Here is a 16,918-nt window from a genome sequence, read left to right as displayed (position 1 = left end):
AAGAGGAGTTAGCCATGCAAAAAATTTATTAGGGGGCAACACCCTTGGGAAAAATTGGTGAGTGAAAGAGCCATTAAACATGACGCAGGTCTGACCCTGTGTGAAATAGAAAGGGAGGGAAGGATGGATGGGTGGAAACAGTTTAGACTGAACTTAGACTGCATTTCAACTCTTAAGGTTTGGTTAAGGTGGCACCTGGGGGTTCAGTCAGTTAAGCGTCTGACTTTGATTTCGGCTCAGGTCATGATCTCAGGGTCATGGGATCAAGCCCTGTGCAGGCTCTGCATTCAGTAGGGAGTCTGCTTCTCTCTCCCTCTCCCTTGCCCCCCCCCTACTTGTGCTCTCTTGCACGCGGGAGTGCTCTCTCACTTGCACACACACGCGTGCTCTCACAAAAAAAAAAAAAAGAAGGGTTTGGCTAAGGACATGGGAGACTTCTCAAGCTAAAGTTGCCTGTCGGGAGTTCAGCCTCCCCTAGAAATGGGCCTGCCTCAGTATCCCTGCTGTCCTCGGTCACTGGCTGGAGCAACCCTCAGGAACGGCGGTCTTGCTGCGGGGGCACCAATGGATTGTCAGGGCTTAGCAGTCAGTTATGCTCCCCACTGTTGGGGTTCTGAGGGACTCATTTTCATGGCCACCACACCTGGGCAAGTTCTGTAACTTCTGAGCATTCCTTTCATATAAAAGGTGTACCACACCATTAGGACTTACGGGATGAACAATGTACTAACGTGCTTCCAGGCACCCCCAAATTATGCAGCTAAGGGACCTGAACATGTCCATCACAGAAACGTCAGTGATTATCTAGGCCGAGAATCTAAGACCCAGAGAGGAGCATGGCATTTTAGAGCCTGGATGGCCTACCTCCCTTAGAACAACTTGCCACATTGCACAACATGTGGTCCCTACTGTAAAGGAATTTCATGTTTTGGGGGGGAAGGGGGTCTTAATCAGAGACATAAATGTTAGACTCTGATAACGTAGCTCCCCTTTCCTTGACTCAGGTAGCAAGGGACTCCTGTGAGCTGAGGGAAGGGGCACACCGGCTGCCCGGTGCAGTATTGTCACTGTCTCAACAGTCGGGATACCATCCTCATGAGGGGACGTAGTGTCAGGGCCAATTCTAGAGCTTCCACTGGGGTCCAAGTCCGGTTTCAGCACTTCAAAGGACTTAACTTCCAGAACAACTTCTCCTCTCCCGACCTCAACACCCATTCTTAGGTTAGACCCTCATTCCTTCCTATCTGTTGCTGGCTAATCTAACAATCTTTTTTTTTTTTTTCTTCCTTTTTTGAGGAGGCACAGGGCACCCAGATATGAACCAGGGACCTCCTGATTAACCATCAATTTTCTACACCACGTTTTTTTTTTTTTTAAGATTTTATTTATTTGACAGAGAGAGACACAGCGAGAGAGGGAACACAAGCAGGGGGAGTGGGAGAGGGAGAAGCAGGCTTCAGGCACAGCAGGGAGCCCGATGCAGGGCTCGATCACAGGACCCTGGGATCATGACCCAAGCCGAAGGCAGACGCTTAACGACTGAGCCACCCAGGCGCCCCTCTACACCACGTTTAAGAGAAACAATTGAGCCACATTAACACCCAACACCCCTACCATAGCTCAAGCCTAGGTATTTACCAGGACCTTTCTGGAAGCACTGTTTTAACCTAGTGCTGGCATTTTATTTTATTGTATATTTTCCCCCTAGTGGTGGTATTTTAATCAGATGGCAGGGTCTTTATCCAGGGGCAGATATTCCCTCCTTCATTCCAGGAACAAGTGGTCTGCCAAGCCCCCACTTTCATTAGCCCACAGTCCATCCAACCGCTGGGAACTCACCCAGAGCTTAGCTTACATAACCCAACCTCCACGTCCTTTTACCCAATCATCTGTTAAGTGAAGTTCTGAACTTCCTTTGTTTTCCTCTCAATGGGTAACATTTCCTTTTAACCAAATCCAGGTATTGTTAAATTTCAGCCCATGTCCGGCTTCTAGGTGAGCCCTTCTGTTTAATGTAGCTGTTTCTGGATAAAGCTTTTGGTACTTTTTAGGGGCGAGTGAGGGTTCATGGCATCCCTCCGCACATGCCATCCCTACAGCAGTCTCCTTATTCAGCCGGCCCTGCACCCTGCTTTCTAGAGCCAACAGAGCGGTTCTAGCCATGTGACTCTTGTACTGGGCAGCAGTGTTTGCAGCCTTGGCACCCGCAAGGGTGTAAAAGCATCACGATAATATTCACGACTGTCTGCTTTATTTTCATTTTAAATAGAGGAGTAATGAGTTGTGGGGAATCAGCCTGGGCTGTTCTGGAGATGGAGACGTCAAGAGTCAAAGTGAGCTTCCCCCTGTTCCCCAACTCGTGCTTAGCTGTCAGTAAGGGAAAGTATAGGATGTCAACATGAGAAGTAAAATTTAGTTCAATGCTATCTAATGTCACTTTCCTTTAATAGGATTTTCAACTGCTTCTTTCCCTGTAAATTGGAATAACTACTTATTCCATAACATTGTTTAAAAATTAATCAATAGATTAGGAGGGGACTTTGTAAACTCTAAAGGGATAAATAAAAGCAATTGTTACCAATATACCGAAGTTGACTCATTAAAAGACAAGGACACTCAAATGTCTGTTTCCAGAATTTCACTTGACAGCCAATCAGAGACGGGAACCAAGTACTGTGGAAGAGAAAAAAAATGACGTTGGGTTTCTTAGTAATGCAGGGGTTCCTTCTACCCCAGTACCTTTGTCATGTATTGTTGGAGCACCAGGCTCCATGACAATAGCAAGCCTCTACCTATGGATCTGGTCCTGCTAGAGTCTAGTATACTCCATTTGCTGTTCAGCTGGAAAACATTTTCAGCCTTTCCAATCTAATCCCAGAACCATGGTTTACAGCAACAGAAATTCTGGAACTAAACAGAACAAAGACACTGAGGCAAGAGGCCAGAACTGTGCTGAGCAGGAACCCAGAGTCCCTGCTTGCCCAGAGCTGCCGAAGACTAAAAGAAATAAAAGGGTAAGTCCTCTCTTCCACTCCCCTCCTCCCACATTATGGTTTTCTGGATTCAAAGAAAACACCAAGGAAGCCAGTGGGCAAAGGGAGTCTGGGAAGTGTAGTTTCCAAGATTCAAGCCCCTTGGATCTGAGAGCAAACAAACTACCAGTGTAGGCAAGTTCCTAAGAAGCAAACACACAGCTTCCCATTAAGCAACAGTACAAAAGAATTGCCAGTTAAACCACCTCATCAATTTAAATAAGATGTTTGCTTCAGATCCAGAGACCATCGTGCGTAATTCAGATCCAGTACTGCATGAAATGAAGAAATTCACCAGGCTGAGATTGTTCCACTTTCCCAAGAGGCAGACATGCTTTTGCCTCTGGCAGTCAAAGAGACAAAAGACACCAGGAGCTGGTACACATGGCAAATGCTTTATTTTCATATTAACATTAACACAAACATTAAAACACAGAATATGAACGAGAGATCCCACTGCCCTGTCAAAGCAGGTACAAGGATATCTACATTGACAAAATATTTTGAGTCTGTTTAACTCCAAACCCTCCAAAGGGAGAACCACCTTAGAGACAGGTGAGGGGACACGTCGGGGAAAAGCCTAGTGCTGCATGAGAGCCTGGAGCCTGGGTCTACAGATGGAATCTCCTGCGGGCTGAGGGGGGCAGGGGTAGAGGGGCTGGGGGCAAAGTCTTTTCCTTGGGAGAAATCAGTTGAAGTTATATAAATTTGTTTCTGAAGCATTCAAATTTACTGGAGAAACGCAAGAATTAGCAAGACTTGAGATTCACCCAACCTCCACGGTAATAAGGCCCGTGGTTCCTGTGCTTGGGGGGATCAATCAGCATCAGCTGAGTGTACTTCCAGCCCTAGTCAAATCCTAACCCCGCTCCAGGTTTTGTCCCTGCCAAAGACAAAGGCAGCCAGGGCCTGCCCAACTGCATCCTCTCTGGCAACCTGCTGAAACCAGATGAGTTCTGCTTTTCAGTGCAAATCCCTTCCTGCCACTGATGCTCTAGGCCCAGGCAGTCATTCTGAATCATCGACATAGTGAAAGGAGTATCTCCTCTGAGAAAAGGGGGCTCTTTCCTAGGCTCTGGAAACTGGCTTTTTGAAAGATGTACTAAAAGAGAAGGAGGCTACTCTTTAAAAGGCACAACTAGAACCTGGAACTCTGGGGAAATCGACTGCAATAACCCTTGCTGGTAAGAAACGCTGGAAACAGCTCAGGACCTGTCAGGCCAGAACTGTTTTAAAATAAAAATAATAACACTTCCAGAACAATCATTTAAGAAAGTCACAGTGTTGGCCATCCTGCTTCTAAGAACAGGCACGGGCCACCACGCCTGAGGCACGTTCTGACTGGACAGTGCTTTAGCAGGGCAGCCCTCGGCAAAGCAAACACACATAAACTGAACCCTCTCCCGGAGGGAAGTGCAGCTCGCAATGTTGGACAATCCACAGTCAGAACGAAAGCTCGTGGGCTTCTCCCTGCAATCCACACAGGTCTCCAACCACTTTATCTTCCTGAGAGTAACTATTTTTCTAACAACTTTTTAAAAAGGTTAGGAAGGGAGGCCTATCGGAGCCAAACATCAGTTTCACATGAGGAAGGCTTTACCTGGGAACTCTAAACACGCTCAAGAACAGCCCCCTCACTCTGACAGCTCAGCTTTATTCAGATAGGAACTCTTTCAAAATGGAAGAGACAAGCCTTTCTCCTGTTTTCAGAAGTAGTTGGAGGAGCTTCTCTTTTGTAGGCCTCTCTTGGTTAGCCCCTTGCTCTTGATCTCTTTTACTAGGAAAGACTTAAGAGCTTTCACATATACTCATCTTTTCCTAGTGTGAGGGAAAAGGAGGGTTTTCAGAGCAATGCTTAGATAAAACCAAGCCTGAGATCCCAAGCTAGCTAGAAAAAATGAGGCTTCCCCACTGCTCCAACAACTGGTCTCTTTCCTTGGCTCCCACAATGTGATGAACTTAATGTACTCAGCATTAGGAAAAGGTCTACAGCTCATCAGTCGCCTCCATCACTGGACTTGCCAAGATCCCAGCACTGCACACCTGGAATGTTCTGTTGCTGCCACAAAGCAGACCAGATGTGCTCTACCACACACCTCCGTGCGGATGAGACCAAGTTACTAAAAGGTTGTCAACAACAAAATCAGAAGTAGATCAAATCCTTCAACAGGTTGTATAGTGCCCTCTTGTGTTCAACTGAAGACTCTTCTGCATCCACGTGGCATCCACGCACCATGAAGACGGTTGGCCCCTTCTGGAATATAAGCATTCATCCCCAAGTCATAGAGCTCAAGTGACAAGACCACTTAGGCGGGGTCACATCCTTCGAAAATGCTTGGTGTACGCTCATATCCTACATGACTGTGCTTGGAGGATATTCTCTGAGGCCCAGCAGAATGTCTGATCAGAAATAGATTCTCAGCAGATTCATGAAGGATTTTAACCCAAGACATGAATACATAGATGGGAGTACCGGTCCCTTACTCATGGACACTGCAAATACACAATCTGTAGTGTTTCAGTGACCCGGAGTCTTTGAGTCACATCAACCCAAAGGAATCATGATCCCAGAAGTTCTAGGCCACAGACAACAAGCAGGGATCTTGCTCAGGGCTGCTAGCTGCTAGCTGCTAGCAAACAACATTTAATGTAAACCAGCAGCAGGCCTGCCAAGTTCCAGACACAGTCACTCCCACCTATAGATGTGGACCATCTTCTCGGTTAAGGTAGCCAAGTAGCTGTTGTGGTTCACCTCAAATGGGCAGATGTCCAAGACAGGCTGATCGGCCTGCAGTTCCTGCAGCAACGAGCCTCTGCTGACGTCCCACAGCTACAGAAGACAGAGAGAAGGGTCAGGGGTCATTCAGTTGAGCTGGGGGTCCTGCTTGCTTGATCATCAGACAACTTTGTGGGTTTTCTTAAGATTTTATTTATTTGAGAGAGAGAGAGAGAGAGAGAGAGGGAGGGAGAATACAGAGAGAGTTAAGTAAGAGAGAGAAGCAGACTCCCCGCAGAGCAGGGAGCCCGAGGCAGGGCTCGATACCAGGACCCTGGGATCATGACCTGAGCCGAAGGCAGACGCTTAACTGACTGAGCCACTAGGCACCCTTTTGTTAAATTTTTATTTAAATTCCAGTTAGTTAACATACACTGTAATATTAGTTTCTGGTGTACAATGAAGTGATTCAACAGTTCCATACAACACCGGGTGCTCATCACAAGCGCACTCCTTAACACCATCAGACAACTTTGAAAGAGCTGCAGAGAGAGAGCACCGCCGGGGGAGTAAAACAGATTGTCCCTAACCTTCACAAAGCCAGGATACATAACACGGTTTAGCTCTGGCCTCTGCAGTGCGATAAGCAGTTAGTCTACCTGTGAGTGGATCTATAAACCAAGCTAGCATTCAGCCCTTCCATCGAGCCCTTCCAGCGACGGACAGAAGAGTCAACAAGACAAAAAGTCCCTGTCTCTGCCCTCATGAAATCTTCTAACTAGTGCTTTCTTTTCCTTTTCACAAACTTTTTATTATGAAAAAAATTTTCATAATAAAAAGTAGGGTAGTACAATGAACTGCCCATCACCCCCAGATTTTAAGCTTTTTACCATATCTGCTTTACTGATGCTATTTTGGCTTGTTTCTTTTTACTTCCTGTCATTTTACCCTTACGCTATAGTGGTGCTACCCAATATGGTGACCACTAGCCACGTAAGGCTATTTAAATTAAAATTAAATAAAAATTTAAAAATTAAGTTCTTCATTCATACTAATCACATTTCAAGTCCTTATGTGGTTAATGCAACTATACTGGTCAGCAACACTCCAAAGCTTGATTAGATTTAGACTCAAGGGCATCTCACAGAAGGTGCCGTGTGCTGCATATTGTCTTACATTAAGAGGCAAATTATTTCTTGTTAACCCACTTACAGTGATATTAAGGTTGATCCATGTGTCCAGGTCATGACAGACTGATCCCTGCACTGTACAATTCCCCATCAACCATTCATTTGTCGGTTTCACCCTGAACTCATGAAACTGTTACCTGAATCAATTATTTTATCTATTGATCTATTTTAAAAAACTTTATTCTATTCATTTGACAGAGAGAAACAGCACAAGCAGGGGGAGGGGCAGAGGGAGAGGGAGAAGCAGGCTTCCTGCTGAGCAGAGAGCCCGATACAGGGCTCGATCCCAGGACCCTGAGACCATGACCTGAGCCGAAGGCAGACGCTTAACGACTGAGCCACCCAGGCGCCCCTGAATCAATTATTTTATAGGGATTTCAGTAGTTTTTTTTTTGCTTTTTTGAAAATTCACAAGATGACCCACAGGACACTATAGCTCACATAAAAAAGAATGAAGTGAATCTACAGATATTGAAATGGAAAGATATCCAAGCTAGGAAGTTAAATGGGAGAAGAGCAAATTACAGGGCAGTATGTAAAGTGTAACTTGGGTAAAAATAAACAACCCTACATACACACATACACAGATATGTACAATTATGGAGAACTTTGGCTTTTTGCTCTATACACTTCAGTATAAAAAAATAACAGACTCACCAGGGCAGAATTTGATGCTTCATCCCCGGTACACACCAGGATGCTGCCATCATTCTCTGGGTTTTGGAAAATGGCACTTTTGGTCAGTAGTTTGCAAGTGGGTCCCCCAAGGAATGTTTGTACAGGATGGCAGGAACAGACTGGCTCTCCAGCACCATCCAACTTATAGGACATCTCCATCAGCACACTTCGTAAAGTGTTGTGATTTTTATCTACGGGACAAAGAAATCAATGTTGCTCCATGGGGATGATCCAAAGAAATTAATGAAGTACACGACCCTCAGATGCTAACCAACTACCTGAGTGCAAGAGCCACAATTTACTAAGCCATTAAGAATAGCTACAAAGCAACTGTAATAATAAGAACAAAATGATACAGCATAAATGAAATTCAGAACCCCAGGCTAAGATAAAGCAAGTTATCTACAAGTGTTTTTGCCTATGAGGGAATCAATTCTGAGCATAAACTATCCTTCTTAGTAAAATCACTGTATTTTGCCAGACCCCGGCTCAGGTTTTTATATTCCTTAGGGGTATGCAGAAGACACAAAACTGCACTGAGGGTGACTCACTGGCCTCAATTCCAGGCCTCCTCATTCCATTACTGTTCTAAATCACAGGGGCTCCTCAAGTGGCTGACTCACTCCAAGGAGTACCTGGCAGAATCCTCAGACAAGTGAGAAGCAGAGGCAGGCTCTAGGGAGGAAGGTGGGGCCACCATCTTCCATGTAGTAGCAAGAGTCTGTGGGGGGCTTCCCAGCGCCACCTCAACGGTAGGGCAAGCTCTCCTTTCTTCCCCTGAACCGATCTGCTCCCAGACAACCCACAGGAGGTCCCACAAGGACATCCCAACACTCACCAGGCCTGTAGGTCACAAGACAGTGCCGGGTGCTGCTCTCTGTCTGAAAGTCTATGCAGCCCCCTGGCTCCACGGGCAGCACATGAGGCCAATGAGAAAAGCCCATTTTGAGCTCCCAGAAGGAAGCGTTCTCCAAGGTTCCAGCCAATACCCCACCATATGGAAATGCAGCTGAGGCAGCTCTGGGTATGTATGATAGGGATACCAGCGGGCATCTGAAGGGGAAGAAAGGAAACCATGTTTCACATTCCAATACTTGTACTGCTCCAGACCCTACTGCCAGGAGCCCGAGCATAGTCCTACATCTATAGAAGAGGGTAAAGACCTTCTTTGGGTCACTCTCTTTTGACATTTGATAAAAACTACCAACCCACTCTGTAGAAACAAAAGAGTATACCTATAATCTCTGCATCCAATTTCAGAGGAGATATCACATGTTTGAAAAACAGTTAAAAAAAAAAAAGGACTAGAAATTTAATAGTACAAGATCATAAATACAAGGAAGATTGACTGGTGTGAAGTTTCTAGTAATGGGGCTAGCCACATACACAAGGAAAGTCAGAAAGGAAATGCAGCTTACACATCTAATAAAGCTTCCAAGCCGTAATTGACAGACCCTTCAATTAACATATAGCCGGAAGCAACTGCATTTTTTAATTTAAATACTCTTTACACCCAACGTGGAGTTCCAACTCATGACCCTGAGATCAAGAGTCACATGCTCTTCCGACTGAGCCAGGCCCTGAAGCAACTACATTTTAATTCAGAAACAAGACTGTTTCTTTAGAAATTTTCTAAATCTCCTTCTGCAAGCATATGACCAGAACTGTATGCCAAGAATTCTCTCAGAACTATCAGCCTGCTGAATCTGTTCCTATGAACTTTGTTTCTGCTGGACTCGTCAAAACGGTCCCTTTGCCTGCTTTCTTTCATTGCTCTGTCTTTCCTGGCTCTTTGCTCTATTTTATCGCCTGCTCTGCCTGAATCCGTCAACATCAATGGCAGTCCCCATGTTTGCTGGGAGTTCACATCCATCCTCTTCAGGTCCCCAGACTACATAAATGAAGCATGAGTCTACCCCACTCAAATGAGAAGACCCCAGAGCGTTGAGCCTAGGTTTAGTAACCATTACTATATCATTACTATAGTGATATCTTTACATTTAGAGCCCCATGCCCCCTTTTTAATATATATTCACATTGGAAATGTAAATTCTCTTTTAAGATACTTCTCATTTTGGCCTACGTCAGATTCCACTTTTCCTTTTGAGAACTTTATGCCTTCAGGAGAGTATTACGCCCAAATGCTACTCAACACATTCTGAAGAGTCACAGTGGTGCTGGTGGCCACCCACCCTCAGATTCTGGGCTGACTTTATAAACCTCCCAACTCTAACTGGATTATAGATGATCCATCATAGTAACATGGCATCTTTAGACCAAATTGGTTTAGCTGGAGATTTTAAATCATTTTGCATAGGCCTACCCTTTATCGATCTCTTCCTGTGCATTAGACATGTGGCTATTAAAGCAAGTCTCTGTCACAGGCCAAGAACCGTAACCAAGGTCACACAGCTCCTATGCAGTGGAGCCGGGTTTGAAACACAGATCTGACTTCATTTTGCCGTGCTGGGTGATGAATGACTGTACTGAAGCTGGCTTACTTGGCACTAGGGCTTTCTACCATGTAGAAATACCATGAACGCATGGAAAGGATCTTACTGGGCCCAAAGCGAGAACACATTACCGCACACAGAGAACTGCCCTCTGTGAGGAATTCTGACCAAATGGGAAATACTCTCCAAAGAAAGGATTCATATGACGGTCCAAGAGAAAGCTGCTAACTACTGGGAAAAACTAAGTGGTTCCCTACCTGGCTTTCTGGGGTACTAACTCCTGGATATGACAGCTCGTGTTTCGAAGGTCATACACCAGGATCGAACCATTGACCAGTCCAGCATAGATGTGATTGCTTTCATCAAGACACCAGCAGCAGCTCCAGACAGGGCGACCAGCATTGTAAGTCTGGACCACTGTATTTGTCTCTAGGCTGTGGAGATATAAGACTTTCACAACTATGCATTAAGGAAATCAAATATATAACAAAGATGTAAAGATTATCATTTCAGTGATAATCTTTTAAGAACACACCCACACACCCAAACGATTTGGGATTCCCAATTTCCTGTAGGGACTGCCCAGGTAACTCCTTTTGATTCCAAAATATTTGTTTTGGGGGACACAGGCTTTCCTCTTGAAATATAAGAAAAATAAAAGAATAAGTTAAATAAATAATTCTCCATAATTATCTATTATACAGGTAATCAATATTCAATGCTGAAAAATTAGAATATACCTATGAGAAAAATAAAAACTAATAATCCAACCACCCAGAGATAGTCATTAATAACACTTTAGTCTTTAACCTGCCCTTTCCTCACCTATTTTTTTAACACTACTAGGAAAAAAAAATCCTTTTATACATATGTATAAAACATAATGCTACATTGAGTTTTGGGGCTAATTAAGCCAAAGCATTCTTGAAAAATCAAAAGGCTTATCAGGCCTGATAGCAATATCATGATGTCCCTCAGATTTAACTGTGGGACAGGAAACCAACTATCAGATGTCTGATCAGAACTACTTTCCAAGACGAAGGCACTGAATGCGTTCAGATCTGGTTCATAGCAGTCGCAGGGCACATGGATAAAATGCAGTAACCGAGGGTTACTGACGAGACAAGTCAGGGCACCCCAGGAGAATGAGCTCCCGGAGAGCATTTTTGTTCGGCAGGGTGATCCCGGTAACGGACCAGGAGTAAGCAGGTCCAAGCTGGTATGGTAACCCCACGGTGCCCGGTACCAAGGCTCCCTCCATAATGTCATTCAACCATCTCTAGGGTGTTCCTCTCATCTGCCTGGCTTAAGATGTATTTTGTTTTTTGTTTGTTTGTTTGTTTTTTAAAGATTTTATTTATTTATTTGACAGAGAGAGACACAGCGAGAGAGGGAACACAAGCAGGGGGAGTCGGAGAGGGAGAAGCAGGCTTCTGCCCAGCAGGGAGCCCGATGCGGGGCTCGATCCCAGTACGCTGGGATCATGACCTGAGCCGAAGGCAGACGCTTAACGAATGAGCCACCCAGGTGCCTCTTAAGATGTATTTTGTAACACAAATAATTTTTAAAAAAACAGGGTTGTGTAGCCTGTTGTACCTACTTTGAAAAGGAATACATTTTAAATTCAATGAACCTGGATCTCAGAAGACAATGCCTCAGACCAAAAAAAAAAAAAAAAAAAAAAGCGAGCTAAGGCCATCCTAACATGGATACTAATTTCCAGTCTGTTCAACACTAAACAGCCCAGGCTCCAACTTCCTCCCCGAAGCACTCACCTGGTCAGTTTAACAGTGTTGTCTAGGGAAGCCGAGAGCAGTAGGCCTTTGGACCGATTGCTGAAAGCCAGTCCGCGGATCTGTTTGCCATGCATCGCAATGTACTGACTACTTTTCATGTTGGCGGTACTCAACATCTTAACACCAAAGCCTGCCAAAGACAAGAGAGCATGAAATGACTGAAAATCAATTTAAGGCAAAGCAAACTACCTTTTCAAGTAGTTCCTTTGTTCAGCTTTCCTGACATATAAATCCCTGGAAAACAGCTGGTCAAACAAAGAAAATAAAAATTCCCCAGGGTTTTAATTATTTTAAAAAGTATATTCCACTCCAAATGTCCAACAACAGGTGAATGGATAAACCACTATATGTACATATACATAGAATAGAATACTACCCAGCAATACAAGGAAATGAACTACTGATATACACAATAGTATGGACAAATCTCCAAAACTTTATGCTGAAAGAAGCCAGACAAAAAAGGTAATACTGTATCATTACGATTATGTAAAATTCTAGAATATGCAAACTGATGTGTAGTGACAGAAAGTAGATCAGTGGTTGCCTGGGGATGAAGAGAGGAGGGAGGGGCAGATGGGAGACAGATTATAAAGGGCATGAGAAAACTCTGGGGCAACAGATGTTCATTATCTTGATTGTGGGGATGGTTTCAGGGGTGTATACATGTATCAAAATTCATCCAACTATACTTTCAATATGTACAATTTATTGTATGTCAGTCAAATTTCAATAAAGCTATTAATATAGAGATCCACAGTGAAGATGCAGAGGGAGTGAACAAGAAAGAATGGAGATAGGTGATTTCTATGTCAGGTGGTCAAGATATGCTACATTTGTCTGAATGGAATAAAAACAGATGACACTTCAAGTATTCTAATCAATTTGCATCATTCCAGAAGGAGAAAAAATCCCCCCAAACTTGTCCTTTTTATTTGTTACTCTGTTCTCTTCCTAGGCTCTGATAATGTATTTATTTTTACTAAGTATCTATTATTATCCAAGTTATCCACAAACAGAATTGGTCAAATCCTAGATTTAGGATAGCCTTGAGTCACATGTCAGCTTCTCTGGGGAACCAAGTGGGAAAAGTTTATTGTGTTTTACCCTGAAACAGAATTAGGAGAGCCAGAAAGACAAACAGGGAAATAATGGGCTTTAAATCAACAGGGAGCACAAATACTAGACTAGTTAATGATCAAGGGAAACAAAGAGAAATTAGCTCCAACAAGCTATCAAGACCTGGCTGTGCTGTGTGGAATAGATGCATTAAGGCAAAAGGAACAGATCACACCCAATTGGGGGAACAATTGCAAGAAATAAGTATTTTCCCAGTTTGTAGGGAAGGCTTTTATGATAAATCTTTTATTAAAGATGTGGATGGGACATAGAAACATTATAAACAATTCTTTTATGTTCCCCTTAACTAGAGCTTCTCTCAACTCCCAGCTATCAGTGAATAGAAAAATATACAATAATCTAGGAATTCTACTTCTAATTCTATATATACCTAAGTTTAGGGGGACACAGTTTTGAAGTGTTTGAATGGAACTTCTAAGTGGGTAAACAGGAAATCAGGCTGAAGCAAAACGACCTGACAGCTGGGAGAAATCATATGCTGAAGACTGTGGAAAGAAACATCTACTACAATCAGGAATGATTTAACTGGGCATGTGAGGAGATTTCAACATTAAGCAGGTGAGGGTTTTCAACATTAAGACAACCTAAAATTAAGCTTTTTAAAAAGCACAAAATATGAGAAAATTTAGTATTTACTGTATTATTATCAATAACTAATCAATGTATTTCCAAATTCTTTTATTCAGAATTTGTGAATTTGAATACTACTGAAAATAAGTATTCAATCTTATTTCAACTTGAACAAGCCCTTGGGATAGTATTTTTTGTTTTTTTAAGATTTATTTATTTATTTTAGAGAGACAGAGAGCAAGTGGGTGAGAGCACAAACGGGCAAGGGATAGGGCAGAGGGAGAGGGAGAGAATCCCAAGCAGATTCCCCACTGAGCACGGAGGCCAACGCGGGGCTCAATCCCATGACCCTGAGATTACGACCCGAGCCAAAATCAAGAGTGGGATGATATACCAAATGAGCCACCCAGGCACCCCTGGGATAGCGTTTTTAAAAATATTTCCAGTCTAGGGGCACCTGTCTGGGTGGTCGGTAGGGCATGTGACTCTTGATGTTGGGGTTCTAAGTTTGAGCCCCACATTGGGTGTAGAGATTACTTTTTTAGTTTTTGTGGGGTTTTTTTTGTTTTTGTTTTTTGAGATTACTTTAAAAAATATAAAATCTTAAAAAAAAATCTCTAGTCTAAAATGAATCTGTAACCTTATTTAATTTTTATTAAACAAAATTTTTTTCTAAGTAATCTCTACACCCAACATGGGGCTCAAATTCAAGTCTCATACTCTACTGACTGAGCCAGTCAGGTGCCCCCATGAACTTGTGACTTTAATGGGACAGACAGGGAGTGCTGTCCTTTTCCTTGGACTATACGAGTAACCCATGCTTCCAAGTACCCTATCTTCTCTTACTTTATCACAGTTATTAATTAGCATTCCTGGGCTTTTGGTGAATAACATGTACAGAATGAAGCCAATGGACAATATCTTTGCAGCACCTTAGAGTATCTGCATTAACAGACTAGGAAAGGTGATTTGGTGGGCTGTGGTCAGCTTTCACCCACTAGCAAGTCCTGGATTCTACAAAAAAGAGACGAGAGAAATAAATAAAGTCGAATAATGAACATGAAAGCTGAGGTGCTGGATTGTTCACCTGGCAGGAAGGAGGCCTGAGGAGAAGGCTGTGACACCGCCAGGCAGCTCAGAGCATCGCAGTATGCCATGATGCGGCAGTTTCCTGTCTGAGACACTGTGAAGGTCTTCTGGAAATGGTACTTGTGCTGGTTCTGGCTGGAGGGCAGGCAGTTCAGGAAACGTGCTTGGGAGCCCCCGGGGGACTGTGAAATCTGATCCCGATGCTGCACAATAAGCTTCTGCAAGTCCTAAAATGAAAACAATGTTGTAAATGTGAAGTCTTTTTGTCTGATATTCCCCTCATGCACAATTCCTTCATTTCACATGGGAACGTTTCTTCTCTGTTATATGGAAATGCTGACATGAGTCCCAGAGCCCTGCTGCCATTCTCCCAGTATTTTAAAAAGAAACTGAGCCAACAAGAGCACAGATCAGAAAATAGGAGGGCTGAAAGTCTTCAATGGTCATCTTGGCTAAACCCCTCAGTTTATTGGTAGATTCAGGGAAGTAAAATTACTTAAAATTTGAATTAACAGCCGACTGTTTAATTTGTTCCAAGTTCAAATTGTAGAATTCGTCCTCAAGAGTGTATAATTCTAACAAATGCTCTAATCAAAAATAGAATAAAGAGTTGGTCTTATTTATTTCCTGAAAAACTTGGTAAATCCTTATTTGTATCTAAGATGAACCAAAGTTCCATCTAGATTCCTTTTCCATTCCTATCCCCAAAGTTCTCTGGATTAGGATGGGCAACCTACCTGGACACGACTATGAAGCTTACTGCATTCATCAGTGAGGACTTGAAGTTGGAGCCGGCACTGCGCCGATTCTAACTCGGCCTGCTTCCTAAGCATCTGCTCCTTCAGTAAGGAACTAGAAAGGGAAGCCAGCAACAGGTGAATATTAGGAAGGCCACAGAAGACTTCCCAACAAGATGTCAGATTAAGTTCATGCTACATACACACGCTTTGCTGTAAATACATCACGATGGTGAAGAAAATATAACAAAAGAAAAAATCTCTCACATCCAGAAACACTACAGAAAAGGAGCATGTAGGGCTGAACTCAGGAGTCACTGGGATTCAGCATTAATGCAGGCAGTGATGACCAGGAATCTGGCGCTTACTAGGAAATGAGACCAAAAATGCAAAAGTGCCAAATGAAGGAACAGAGGCAAACCCACTGCTCGAGTTAGGGCCAAATTATAAGAGTAAAATGACAATGTTAAAAGACCAAGGTCATCTGTTGGATTAAAAGAAAACAATAAGTTACCAGTTGTTCATCAGATACTGAAATTAAATAACACTACAAAAATGAGGCTGAAGTTAAAAAGATAGAAGGTATATACTGGGGAAAATGCTAAGATCAGTTAGAATTTAAAAGCATGAATAGGGGCGCCTAGTTGGCTCAGTCATTAAGCGTCTGCCTTCAGCTCAGGTCATGATCCCAGGGTCCTGGGACGGAGCCCCACATAGGGCTCGCTGCTCCGCGGGAAGCCTGTTTCTCCCTTTCCCATTCCCCGCTTGTGTTCCCTCTCTCGCTGTGTCTCTCTCTGTCAAATAAATAAATAAAATCTTAAAACAAACAAAAAACATCAATAGGCATAAAGAGGAATAACGCATAATGAAAAACATACATTCACCAAGAATAAGTTATAAATTTGCATGTACCTAAAGACACTTCAAAATATGCAAAAAAAAAAAAAATTTACACTCAGTAAGATAGGATAGAAAAAAGATGAAAACTGGAAAGGAAGGGATAAAGCTGCCCTATTTATCTTCATGGAAAGTTTAAGAGAACCCACAAACTATGCGCTGGAATTAAGATCAAGAAATTAGATTGGGGTGCCTAGCTGGCTCAGTCAGAGAAATGCGTGATTCTTGATCTCAGAGTCACTGAGCTCAAGCCCCCCGGTGGGTATACAGAATACTGAAAAAATAAATGAACTAAAACAATAAATGAACTAAAACAAAAAATTTAGATCAACAGCATTTCCCATATGCCAGATAACTGATTAGTAAATGTAACAGAAAAAAAATCATTCACAAGAGCAATTCTAAAAATAGCAACCTAGGAATAAAGTTAAAGAGCATGCAAGAGCTTTATGAAGCGAAGTACACTTGTAAAAGGCACAAGAAGACAGTGAATAAGTGGAAGGAAGGATATTATATAATGTTCACAGCTGGAACGACTCAAAATCATCAAGACAGAACTTCTCAAGTTACTCAAAAAATTTAATGCAATTTCAATCAGGATTTCAAAGGGAACTTTTCCC

The 16,918-nt window shown here is 43.0% G+C and overlaps 1 protein-coding gene across 2 annotated transcripts in view; it reads right to left on the bottom strand.

Annotated features, from left to right (window-relative positions):
• Window positions 1-3,408: 3,408 nt before the first annotated feature.
• RFWD3 (ring finger and WD repeat domain 3) overlaps window positions 3,409-16,918 on the bottom strand; it is a 48,708-nt gene continuing 35,198 nt past the window's right edge. The window contains exons 7-13 of one of the 2 annotated variants that reach the window (XM_035024783.1): window positions 15,402-15,516; window positions 14,663-14,891; window positions 11,845-11,995; window positions 10,327-10,503; window positions 8,455-8,669; window positions 7,596-7,807; window positions 3,409-5,862 (exon numbers count right to left, since the gene is read on the bottom strand). In XM_035024783.1, coding sequence (XP_034880674.1) covers window positions 5,719-5,862; window positions 7,596-7,807; window positions 8,455-8,669; window positions 10,327-10,503; window positions 11,845-11,995; window positions 14,663-14,891; window positions 15,402-15,516 — 1,243 coding nt within the window. In that variant the 3' untranslated portion in view covers window positions 3,409-5,718. The remainder of the gene's footprint in view (window positions 5,863-7,595; window positions 7,808-8,454; window positions 8,670-10,326; window positions 10,504-11,844; window positions 11,996-14,662; window positions 14,892-15,401; window positions 15,517-16,918) is intronic. The other variant, XM_035024784.1, reaches the window with a different exon arrangement.

This window comes from Mirounga leonina, unplaced genomic scaffold (assembly GCF_011800145.1).
Source record: "Mirounga leonina isolate KUSES-001 unplaced genomic scaffold, KU_Mleo_1.0 Mir_180, whole genome shotgun sequence".
Taxonomy (NCBI): Eukaryota; Metazoa; Chordata; class Mammalia; order Carnivora; family Phocidae; genus Mirounga; species Mirounga leonina.
This window is presented reverse-complemented; position numbering and strand designations above follow the sequence as displayed.